The 13,329-nt window shown below is 36.7% G+C and overlaps 1 protein-coding gene across 11 annotated transcripts in view; it reads right to left on the bottom strand.

Moving 5' to 3' along the window:
• The window catches only part of ADD1 (adducin 1), a 61,062-nt gene that overhangs the window by 4,672 nt on the left and 43,061 nt on the right, over positions 1-13,329 (bottom strand). For 2 of the 11 annotated variants that reach the window (XM_084518230.1, XM_084518234.1), the window contains exons 11-16: positions 12,778-12,879; positions 11,138-11,227; positions 10,180-10,272; positions 4,458-4,614; positions 3,220-3,471; positions 2,380-2,475 (exon numbers count right to left, since the gene is read on the bottom strand). In XM_084518230.1, coding sequence (XP_084374356.1) covers positions 2,380-2,475; positions 3,220-3,471; positions 4,458-4,614; positions 10,180-10,272; positions 11,138-11,227; positions 12,778-12,879 — 790 coding nt within the window. Of the gene's footprint in view, positions 1-160; positions 200-1,601; positions 1,636-2,379; positions 2,476-3,219; positions 3,472-4,457; positions 4,615-10,179; positions 10,273-11,137; positions 11,228-12,777; positions 12,880-13,329 lie in introns of all 11 variants that reach the window. The other 9 variants (XM_084518237.1, XM_084518232.1, XM_084518233.1 and 6 more) reach the window with 6 other exon arrangements.

Below are 13,329 nucleotides of genomic sequence, written 5' to 3'. Positions count from 1 at the left end.
GTACTACCTACACTTCTTCGGTACCACTACACTTTTTGGATTTGATTTTTTCAGGAATTAACTGAAAGCATTAGTAGGCTTGGTTTTAGAGCAGGCACCGTGTTTGTCTGTTGGTCAGATTTATTGTTATTATTTTAAAACAAGTTTATTTGAAACTTACTGCAACCCTTCCCAGTTTGTCAAATTACCATCATCTATGCTAAAGAGATTAACATTAAGACAAAATGGAACAAAAGTCTGTTACCTAGCTCATTAAGAGAAATATTTTTACAGAATTAAGGAGATTAATTAATTCTACATTAGACTAAAAAGCATACAATATGTAAAAGGCTTGTTATTTTACTTGATGAATTTCAGTAATGTAGCCCAGAAGGTTTCAAATTGCATCTTGCTGCAAAAAACCTGTTTACAGTTTAAGAATTCACCAGTACCTCCAAGTTTCATGCTGTTTTTTCTCCTTCAGAATAATGTCTACATCCATGCTCTCCCTTTATATATATATATGTAAAATATACCATAAGAGAGCTTTGAAAGTAACATTAATACTTGTGTTTACAATTAACATTATTTACGAAAATAAAGGTTTATGTTTTTGTTTTTTTACTTGATTGTTTTTTAACCACAAACACGTGGACAAACATACAAATTAGGCTATAACTCAAACATAAAACACTTTTGACTTCAGCTACACTTAAACAGAAAGAACGTGAGGAAAAAAACAACTGACTAGTTGTATACAGAGAACACTGTCATTCAGCAGAACTCCTGCCAGTCAGAGTAGTCATGGCATGCATTTTCAATTACTCAGGTCTCTAAAATAAGCATTTTATGTTTGTCCTGAACATACACCCATATGATTTTGTGGAACAGAGTTATCAGTGTAGAAGAATTTCAGGTTTTAGAACCATATTAGTATTATCACAGTTGTCTGTAATGTAATCTGATGTTTGTATCTACAACAAAAACACTGGCTTTCGGATACAACAGAACATACAAATGGAGTGGGCCAAACATCCTTATTACTTTAAAGTATAATCTGATGTAGCCCTGCAGATCTAACTGAAACAGCTGTGGAAGTTGCTGCCACCAAGTACTCGCTGTCATTCCTTGGCCGGAATTTGAGTTTCCCTATAGCTTACATGTAACAGAGGATTAATTCCATTTCCACTTCCGTGTAGGTTTTCGCTGGATGAGTTCAGATCTACATCCCTGGCACCAGTTTTGAACTGGAATAGATTAGGAACTTTCATCACCGAGTATAAACCGTGCGGGCAGCAGCAAATCGTTGGGGCAGAAACTCCCAGACCTGTTTCAGCTATAGCTGAAGGACAACTTCAGACTATTCCTTTTGAAACCATAAGGAATCAGACACAGATATGGAAACACACAATGTCACTTCTGCAGTCTCTTTCAAAGGGGGAGGGCATTTTAACATATAATCTGTAACTACCTAGAGTTTCATGAAATCAAGAACTACGGAAATCAGTGTCTCAGCTGAAAAAGCCTGCCTTTTAAAAAGTGCAAAACAAAAAAATTAGTAAACAAAGAAGCAAGAGTGAAGCAAAGCACATAAGCAGGTCAGAGTATGGAATGATACTTACTATGGTAACAGGTACTCTTTAGCATATCCATCTCCTGCTTGTAACGCAGCCACAAGAAGAAAAAAGCACAAATAGAGAATCTATGCATTCATCACAGCCATTGTGTTAAATTAGAAGAATGGTTGCAACCATTCTTATAGAAACAGAATGAGATGAAGTAGTGAATGGAAGACTAACAGACGAGTGATATATCCAATGTACGAGGTAAAGGAAACAAGACAAAAATTAGATTACACCTGTTCAAGATTTTTATCTTTCTTCTTTTGAGGAAATTATAGACTCCCAGACCTGTCTCATTTTAATCATAATTACCACGTCAGGTTAGCAAACAATGAAACTAAGATTCAAATTGAGTTGGAAAAACATTTACTGAGGTGTAATCCAAGTACAATAATGTTTAAGAAATGTGCAATCAGTGAAGGAGATTTACCAAAGCAACTAATTAGTATCCGGTTCACCATCAGACATTTCATTTTATAATAGCAAGTCTTTCTTGCAGAAAATGCACAAACAAGTAAATCAGTTGAGAAACACCAAGAGATGACAAGGCAATTCTGAAGAGATGAAAATTTGTCTTTATATTAATGCACACTTCTTTATTATTGTAAACAGAACTCCTATTACACTTACAGTTCAGAGTAGTATATTTTAGGTAGTATAAAAATAGAGTACAAGAAGTAATTTACCTTTATTAGATACTAGTACGTATATTTTCATGCGTCAGTCACTAATGATGCAGTTACTGGCTTCCCCTGGCCCCCAAATCAGGAGAACATACCTTCCTCTACTTTAATTGGTGTGCTGGGAGGAGTGCGCGCTGAAGTGTGATCCGGGGGACTTCTCTCTTTCTGTTGTCTGCCATCTTCTGAAGGTTCTGCAGGTGTAGACAAACAGAAATTAAAGAGGCAGACAAAATGCTTCAGCATGGGAGGGGACAAAAGCGTCCTTTTGCTTCAAACACAAGAAATCTTAACACATTTTTTGAATCAAAATTCTGCCAGGGTATTAAATAATATCAAAACAAGCAAAAGAAATTTAAGTGACAGCTTGGTATTAACAATACTGTTCAAGTTACAGTTGTGCTGTGTTTTTGTTTGTTTGTTAATAAAAGTATATGAATAATATAATGGTTTATGAGCTGGGACATAATATTGTCCTATGAAAACTTGTGAGAAAAATCACAAGGAAGATACAAACAAATTGGGGGGGGGGGGGTGCTATCAGACCAACACAAGATAACGCTCTTTTGCTTGCTTTGAATTGCTTTACTGAAACTCAGAGTAAATAAATTTGCATACAAAAAGAAAAGAATGGAAGACTGCACAGCTGATCAGAGAAACATGCAGTAATTGAATGATTCAAAAACAGATTTCACAGTGGTTTGCGTATTTGCTATTAGTAAGGAGGGTCCCCGTTGCTTCCAGGTTTAAATAGCCCTAGATGCAAAGGAGTAATTAATAGAGTACACCATACATCAGGAACAACACAGAATCATTGTTCCAGACAGTTCACCTAGACAATTAAACAGTGAAATCAGTCCCACAGATAGAAGTCAACTGACAGAATCTCCAAATGACGAAGACAGAGTTTGTTCCTTAGATTGCAAGTGCAACTGTACCATATTCTGAGGCCTCAGTCAAAAGATCGGGATTGGACCTTAACGCTTTGATCACTGCGGTATGAAATTCCTTTTGGGAGGACTTCTGCCCAGCTGGCTCTTCTCGGTTAAGATGTGTGATGACTGGCTGCATGGTCTGACAAGAAACCCGTGCAGCAGCAAACTGAGTGTTATCTAAAGATTTAGACAGTGGTGATGCGTCGCAATCCTGTAAAGTCTTCATATCTGTTCCTTGAAAGGTTTTTGACCTGCCTTTCAAATCCAGAGATTTTTTATGAGAAGTGTTTTGCTCACTGATGTCCTGATTTCTAAGCAAAGCACTCTGTTCCCCAGCTGGTGTCTGTCTCAGTAACACAGTCTCCATATTTTGATACCTTATCTAAGAAGGACGTAGCAGTGTTACTGAGAGAATAAAGGCATGCAGTTATGCAGGCATGACAGCACGGTATCCCAGTCCCCCAGACAGTCCAGTACTTGTGTAGCTGAACATACACAGTCTCCAGTGGTTCCTACACTGTCCTATCAAGAAGCTGCAGCAGGGAGCACACACTGCAAAAGAAACTGCACTTCTAGTTCCAGCATTGTTCAGTTCAAACCTTAACAGACAAATTGTAAGCACTAGAAGCATTATCCTGTAAAAACTTTAAAGCAGTTATCCTGACCTACTTCTGTAGATGCAGTAATAATCTCATTTTACAGAGATTCTCTCCTCATTCTATGTTAATTTAGAAAGTCTTTTTCTTGGGCAGTCTCCCTGATGTGCCACTTCCAAGTAGCAATCAAATTCTGTTATCTGGCTGAAGTTCTCAAATCCACATCAACCTGTGGATTTGAGAACTTGCCCTAGATGATCTCTAGTGCTAAGGAAACACAGCAGAACAACCTGGGATACTCTGCAGTACCTGAACACCTTTATGACTTTTATAACAGTACCTGAACACTTTAGTGACTGAAGTTTTAAGCTTTCAGCTTCCTAATAGGAACATCAGCTGGCCATACTGAACACCTCAGGATATTTTTTTCAAATTAGCTCAATTCATTTTACAGAATACTCTACAGCACTTGGATTGCCCTCCCTGTCTCTAACATTCTTGTTAAATTCCTAATTCACACCAGAAAAAAATGGAACACAAGCAAAATAACCTATGGCCTTTTCAGGTAACCCACATTCCAATTAGTAACACACTTGCTTTTATTGAAGTCTATTGCAGAAAAAAACACCACACAGACAAACCAACCTTCTGGCCCCTTCTGCTTTCTTTCTACTTCTTTGCGGTATTCTTCCAGTTCTCGATCAGTGAGTTTATTGAAGGGATTTGGTCCTGTTGTGCTCACTATGACTTTTGGTTGATATTCTTTCTCAATTATTGCCTTTGATGCAGTCACCAGTTCGCCCTGACAAAAGAAAATTAAGATACATCTGCAACTCAGCAGTAACTCGTGGAACCCTGAGAAGTACAGCAGCTACAAAGCAACCAAAACAAGATATCCTGAAAAATGTTACACTTGTTTTCTTTTAGATTAGTAATTTAAAAAATCCTATAATAGAATTTAGTTTTTAAATCTACATCAGGTTAATATTAAGGAGAAAATAGGTCTCATGAATTACTCTCACAGACACATCAGTGTTTCCACCAGGGATTATCCACCATCAAGCAATAAATCAAACAGCAGCCAGTCTAGCTGAACTCACGTAAGTATCTTGTTTCTTTTTCTCCCCAGAACAGAAACAAGATACTAGGCCCAATTGCATGGCAATCTGGGTACAAAATACCTGTATAAGTTAATAGGACTCAGCTTATATTTTTTATTTTTTATTTTTTAAATTAAAAAAAAAACATTTCTGCTAGCTACTGCATAACATCTAACAGATGTTAGAGTAAAAAGCCATCTTGTATGTGTTCTGTGTACACCAGATTAACTGTTAACTTCAAGCTTAGTTACTTAAAAATTGTTTAACTGTCGTTTTTATGAGTTAGCATATTTACATCTATAACACTGATCATACAAGCCACATAAAATGTTATACCAACAAAAATAAAATGTTAGCAATTCTATGTACAATAAATTATAATGGACAAAAGCAGCTGCATCAGAGATTAACAGAAAGGTTGTATGTTTGTCTTCTCTAACCATATAGCAAAGACTAAAGCCATTGGCTTTTTATCTCAGGTACAGAAGATGCTTGCCTGGGTAGCTGTTGTATCTTTCAGGTGACTTGTTTAAGTGCTTGTCTTTCCAGTGGATATATGCAAGTCTAGTCTATTTGGTACTAGTTTGGAAGTGACTGACGTGTTTCGTGCCTCCTGTCCTTGTGAAGCCTGAATTGTCTTTGTTATTGAAAAGAGGTACCTGCATTCCATTACCAAAGAAGCATGGGTTGATTTGCTTAAGTCACTTTCACATTCAAATGTTATTTGTATCAATACTTAAATCATTAGAATGCAGAGTTCAAAAATAAATAGCACCTGAAAGAGGAAAGGAGCATTCCAGGTCCACACTTGATGGACAAGCAGGAGATCTTTACTGCAGAACTGAAGGTGAAATGAGGTGGAGAACTCTTTGGGATGCTAACAGCACTTAGGACAAACTGTCAGTACCAAAAATGTGCTAGACAAGAACTAGGTATTTCTGAAAGCTTCACGAATGTGCTCCTTGAATGTGGTGTGGTACAATCCAGGGAAATAAGCACAGCTGGTTGGCAGAATCTGTGCTTCTCTTCAGAAAGCAAACATCAGCCAGTAAGAAGTACAGAACAAACAGCGTAACAACCCACCGCTGTAAGATCCCGAAGGTAACAGCAGGAGAGAAACAAAATATTACAAACTGCCTCCCTTTCTCTATAAAATAAGAGGAAGAACTCTTGTCTCAGACACACAATGTTAGTAGAATGTCAAAAGCCTATTCTCAAAACATTTCATTAAGCACCAGCTCTCTTAATACCAGGGAAAAAAGTAAAAACAGTTTTGATAGCTATGGCTTTTATCACAGGATAACACATTAAAGTCACAAAACATCATTTGTACAAATCTTAACTGTTTTGTCAAAATCGTAAAGCATCCCCCAAAACAGGTCTGAGCTTTTAATAGTGGCTGCAAATTGGTGCTCATGGTAATTTTCGATTCCCCCCCCTCCAAACTACGTACATAGATTTAACCATGATACTCAGTGATAAGTAACAGGCTTGTAAAGCACTGATCTCAGGCATTAAGTTCCTGGAGTTTTCTAAGATTGCAAAAGCCAACAGAGAAGGAACAAGACATACAGTGCACACTTCAAACATTTAAAGGTCTTTCAATCTGGTCTGCAAGATAAACCCAAACTCCAAATGACTAGGTAGAACAACTCTCACATGAAACCAAGTTTTACTGCATGCTTATTGATTAAGTAGTGACAACAAACAGCAAAACGTGCACCTTGCTGCAAGATGATCAATAGGCTCGTATCGCCTGCGCTTCTTTAAATGCTTTTTTTTTTTTTTTTTTTTTTTAAACTGCTGGGCATAAAAGCAGCACATCAAGTTTGTCACTTGGATGTGAAACAAAAATACAACGCGAACAGTATTTGTACTAGCTGAGCATATTTGAATCAAGAGAAATAATACTGAAAAAGATCAGGCAACAACAGAAATTGGATTACGTATGGTGAAGGAAGAGTACTTGTGGTTTTGGATTCTAAAAGCAGAATTAGGTAAGACACCAGGAAAGGCATCATCTGCTAAAACATGTTTTCAGATTAATTCATCCAGTTTTGATCAGTTATCAACAATATAAGATCAGTTCAAATGCTAGTAATGAAAATTATAAGAGTAGAGAAATCAGTTTAACAGGGAAAGTAAATTCATGTAGTAACTTAGTAAGTTTTGCAATGCAAATCACTAAAACACACAAAAATCCAAGTAGAATGGATGCGTTACTTCACAGGTATGCTACAGAGCAGCCTTCCAAGAATTTTAATAAAAACATGCGACAGAAAGCTAACAGGACAGAAGGAAAGTGAATACAAAGGACTATCTGATACGAGAGGACATACTTCAGATCTTTAAATATGACACTGAAGTAGACAGACTTTGCAGAGCTATCAGCCTGTCCATGTTATTTGCAGATTCCTATGAACATTCAGAAAAACTGAATAAGAAAATTGGTCTGGAGTTGCTTCCAGCATTACAAGAGACTGTAGAGAAGGAATAGATTTCCATATAGAAGGACTGGAACTATTTCATCAAGCAAGTCAACGACGGATAACATGCAGAAAACTTGTGTTCTAGTGAATTAATCTGGATTACGCTGATTCTAGTATTATTTTCCATGACAGAAGTTTGATTGCTTGCATAAGGATTTGAATATCAACATTTTTCTCCTACAGAAGAAACAGCAGATAAATTATATCCAAGAACAGAATGTTTTCACTCCTAAGAATTCTGGAGGAGCATATTCTCCCAAAAAGATCCAAGAAATCCAAGAAAGGAAAGTCAATTGTGGCTCATGACATACAATATGCCTTCCTTCCAGCCTTGGAAGCTCACATATCCTACCTGGAAATTTTAGATTAGCAAGGCTTTACGCAACTCCTCCACCAAATCTCACTTTCAGGGACAAATTCAAACCTACTCTGAGGTGGCTATTATGCAACAGGCAAGCACTTCATCTCGTTCTCAGGGATAGATAGAGCAAAATTAGCACCTTATACATGCCAATTTCTCTCTTAATCAGACAGCATGTTCATAGCTGTCTAACTTGAAAGTTAACAATCACACTTGATACAATCTGATGTTAATGCAGTGCCTTTTCCAAAAAGCCAAGATTCTTAAAGGCCTGTTCATGTAGAAGTCCCCACTAAAACACAGTGCCTACTCCCTCTGGGGCAGAACTTGGAGGCTTTCCATGAAGAGCAAAGCCACAGAATTTTCATTTTGAAGGAATAGACATGAAATGGGCAATCCCCAGCACTTGATGGAAATTTATATACATTTTAATCAGATTGCAGAACAGTTACGGGTAAGAGTAACAAGCATTTCCTCTTGGTTCAGCAAAGAATCTTACTTAACCAAGTCTGTAACATGAATAAAGTCTCACGATGCACAAGGAGTTTGTGTTGCAACATGGCCAGGACTTCTCAGAACACGGAAAAAGCAAATGACAAGGCAAAATGGAGAATTTATTAATGCAGCATAGGCGCAAAAATCTCAAAGCATTACATGCATACAAAACACAAACAGGATTTTTTCCATCTGAAATAGTGTGAATTAGTATTTAATAACAATCTCAATGTTAGCTGAAAGCACAATACATTTTAAGACTTACTGCAATTAGATGGAACTTTTTTTTTTGATTTAATCGTAATTGAGTGTCTAAGAAATTGTCAGCTGCAGACTTGTAATTATCTGGTACCTAGAGGTCCTTAAGCCCTTGGTGTATAGGTCTCCTTAAAGCTTCATTCCTTGTGAGGTTTACGTGGGCATCATAACTTCGCTTTTATTGCCTTTGTTCTATAATATGCAATTAATTTTCAGCATTTTCGAAATCCCACCCTCACCAGGAAATACTTTATCAAGCATTCAGGTCATAATACATACGCAGGTAAGAAAGAATGAAATTGGCCACTCCTATTGAAACTGACATTCTGGTATAGTTTTAGACAGTATTTCAGGAGGAAAGCACTTTCATGACACCCCAAAGCAGAAAGACATCCAAATGATGTCCAAACCCTACCCTTATACTACTAGGCAAAATCATAACCAGTAGGCCTTTTGTTGGCTCCTTGACGTCTGCAAAAATCTATTTATTATATTTGACTAGTTTTGTAGAAAGATTATGCCATTGTTCAGGAGTAATACTGGAAAGATATCACGCATGTCCCTGATGAAACAAACTGTTGTGATAACCAGTGGATGCCTATCATAAAAATAATTTTCACTTCAAAGGTATTTTTATCAAGCAGAGAAGCTGCCCAAATACAGGCAGGCACTACCTTGAAGAATTTTTGTTTTGTTTTTCCTCTAAAACATGGAAATAACACTTTGTTGTTTTATCCATATTCCAAGAGGAAAAAAACTGCAATCTGAAAAACAACTTAATCGAATCCTCAGTATGATGCATCTATCGATAATACAAACTGACCAATTACACTAGAAAATGGTATAAAGTCATGAGTTTTGCAGCAATGATGTAATTCCAATTATTCTGTTTTTTGATGGGAAAACTATTCTGATAAGATGTTAGGCACAGATTTAGGAATCTGTTAGATAAAACATTGCAGCAGATGAGACAGTGATGCTTGTGTTAGATCACCTCTAAGAAACTCCTCCAAAACCTGGAAAACAAAACAAACTAAGGACAGAGTGTTTCCACTCTGCAAACTGTACCTGTTTACTCAGCTTCAAAGGACAACCATATGCGCATTTCTTGAATTTATTCTGTATTTAAGGTATATTGCATTAAGCACAAGTAAGCCAATGCATTTTAGATGTGTGGGGCATTACTCAGTCATCTTCTAGATCAACCTTTATTGGAGGAAGTTTTAAGGAAACAAAACAATGCAGGATCAAAACTTGACAGTGTGACATGGCACACACTGAGCATGTGGATATCTTCGGAATTACACTGATGTAATTAAACTGACATTAAGCTAACTCCAGATGGATCTCAAATTAGAGTAATTTAATATTAGCATGCGAAAAGAAACCCATTACATGCAGAACCTAATCAACAGCTTAATATCAAAAATGTTTCCTTATCAGCTTCTACAGACAAGGTAAAAGATAAAAATCCTTACAATATACTTTAATGGGGTAATTTAACTGCTTTTATAATCGCAAATACATAATTTGGAGATCCATCTACTTTTGTTCTTTCTTTTATAGCCAAATCATTAGCTAACAGAGGGAAGAGGTCACAGGGTAAGGAAGAGGTAAAATGAAGGGTGAACAACAGTATTTAGAGCAGTATGACAGGGCAGTACCTTTCTAACAGACAGAGATTTAGCGGGACTAAAGGCCTGCTCTGTGAGATCGAGCCCTTCAATAGATTCCGTACAGTCTGAGAGGGGAGCATCCTGCAACAGTAAATTGAGTAAACAGAGCAAACCGAGCCCGGGCTTTAAAACATCAACCAAGAGCATTATGCACTTGCTAAAAACATGCAAAGAAACAGTAACTGGTAGATAAAATTGCAATGACAAATGAATCGACATGCACACGATATGACCCCCAACATAAGTAATGCTATGGTCACGATAAGACTTGTCAAGCTATTCAAAGTGTATCATAAAATGCATATCGGAGGCAGTTAAAGCACTCGGATATATAGAGCTTTAAAGTCTTTCAGGTGTGTTTAACAGAATAACTGCATAGCTCTAAGTCGTACTTTATTTTGAGCTATGATTCATAGCTAATATCTGTAGTATATCCAGATATACTGCTCTGAAGTTTTATTGATTTATAATATGCTTTTCTTCTGCAAACTGCTCCTCAAATGTATTATCATGTTTCATAATATTTTATTCACCACACAACACTACTGCCCCACAGTGAGCCTGCTATGGCCAGTGTCCATACTTAAACAGATACATAAAGTTGGAAAACAAATAAACAAAAAGCTATCACAAAGCCCAACTACTTATGAACAATAATCTAAATCCATATAAATAAGCCTTCTGAATTTCATGCATTACATTCAGACAAAAAAAAAAACAAAAAACAAAAGGAGCATCCTCCACAGACATGCTTAAGCTACATGATTGAAGCCTCTTAAATTTCTGATCCTGAGCACTCTTGCAAAGACAATAGTGTTACCTCTAAGACTTACCTTATAAACAGTTACCCTCTGCCAATTAAAGAATAATTTTATAGGGACACATTAGGTGAAAGCAGAGGACATCACAGATTAAGCTAGTGGTTTTAGGCATTTTATACTCTCACCTGTACAAGACTCCTGTCCACAACTACACCAGAAAGAACCTGTGACTGAGGGCCTGCAGTTTTAATATCTTGTAAGTTTTGCTCCCGGATCTGTAAAGGAAAGCAGCAAAATACAGTCGTATAAACAACACAAGAAAAAATAACTACATTTATTTTTTAAATTTATTATTTTTTTTAATTTGAAAGGGTGAATGAACCAGTCTGTAAGCCAGTACTAAAAAGTGAGGGGCAGTACAGTAAAACTATAGAGGTTAGGTAGCAGACAAATCCAATTTGTGAAAAAAAGCAAGGAGAGAATTGCAGAAGTGATTTTTTTTTTTTTTTTTTTTTTTTAAGTCTGTTATACCTGATGTGTCATTTATACATTTCTGTCACTAGTGTGCTATAGCACAATCTCATCTTCCTACAGAACTTACTGTAACATTGTATAATGTTCCATTTTCGCATATAATCAGGCCCGTATTTTTAGAAGGGCATACATATATTTACCTACACATAAACTGACACTCATCTGAGAGTATTCAAACTTCTTTTTTTTGCATTCTAAACACCCCCAGATCTTCCAAAACCAAAGACAGGAACAAAAAATGGGTGTTTACATCTAGGTATTATCTATTTAAATTAGATATCCTGCAATGGCAAAGAATTCATAACAAATATATTTTGAATTAGTTGTTGTCATTTACTGCCCTTATTGTCATGAGGAGAGCAAAACGTAAAGTTTCACTTCTCTCCTTTTAGCCACTTCATTCATTTTTAATACAGCAATATTTGTGTTTCAAACACCAAGAAAGCGCTCAGCAATTTCACCAGATTGCTCATTTCAAGTGATCATTAATTTACAGTGCTGAGTCAGGAAAAGCAAAAGCTCTGTCAACTTTATAGAAGTCCTCTTAGCACAAATCAGTATTCCTGCCAGTAACACTACACAGACTTTCCTGTGACACAGCGTTATGGCTAACTTGTGTTCCATATGGCCATGAGTTAGAAGTCAGCAAAACAACCAAGAATAAGTTAAGCATTAACAAGATGCCGGTGCTTATTTTATACTTTAAAATAAATGAAGTGGAAAAAATCTATGTGTTCAAGGCTTTCCCATTGGAAGACAGATGACAGATCTGAAATTTGGAGACTGGACAATTAATTGCTAGGTCATTTCAAAGAGAATGACCTCTGAGTTCCAGAGGACAAAAGAGTTTTCGCAACAATCATAGCGTATCGTAATATAATAAAATACAATGACAGATTGGTAGACTTCTTTGTCCTTGCCACAATTTCAACTCATGAAACCAAATCAGATCACTTGTGTAAAATAGTGGCTTTAGGGAATAAAATTACTACCATAAACACTGTGGTGGTTGTTTCAGAGGTATCCAGCAACTGGTCTGACAGTAACAAAACATTTGACAATGCAAGTCTTCGTGTAGTGGACAAGTAATACCAGCTTTTTCCAAGATGAGTTCAGAAAATTTAGGAATTGTTTCAGTATCTAGTTGTAAGGGGGAGGGGGGGGAAAGCAGTACCAAAGTTGTCTTATTTAACCCCCCAAATTCCCTGACAGCAAAGTTAGTTCATCAGAAGTATGCTACTTCATGTAATGACAACCAAAACAAATAAAAGAAATTACTGCTATTACAAACCTTGTTCCTCATTTCTTGGACCTCCTTTGGATTAGTGTTCAATGGAACAAACAGGTTAGGGACAGCAGAGGTGGCAGTTCTATGTCCATCCTCTTTAGTCCACTGTAACGTCAAGAACAGTTGAACAGTCAGAATTGCTGTAATGGCTACAGACACTGACAGCAGCAAATTCACATCAGAGTTGATCATGCATTATACATAACAGAGAACTGAACCAATGATTGCATTCTTCCATTCGTTTCTGAGACTACTTAAGTCACTTCTTCAATAATATAAACTGTACCTTCAGATACATTTATAAATATCAGTGGTTTCCTTAAGCAAAGCTAGCAGCAACAACAACAAAAACTAAAGAGCCAGTCAACTTGCAAATAACTTCCATCCAACGCTATGTAATTACTACAGCTAGGTGCAGTTCAGAGGCTATGAAGACTAAAAGGCTTTAAGCTGTTTTTCTGTGCACTTGGCCACACTGACAACTGCAGTGTTCCATGTTTCTAAGAACACTACACTGCTCACTTTATGAATAGACTTACATTAATGGAGGAGTAG

This window comes from Aythya ferina (assembly GCF_964211825.1).
Source record: "Aythya ferina genome assembly, chromosome: 4".
Taxonomy (NCBI): domain Eukaryota; kingdom Metazoa; phylum Chordata; class Aves; order Anseriformes; family Anatidae; genus Aythya; species Aythya ferina.
The sequence above is the reverse complement of the archived record's forward strand: the minus strand, read 5'-3'. Positions and strand labels throughout refer to the sequence as shown.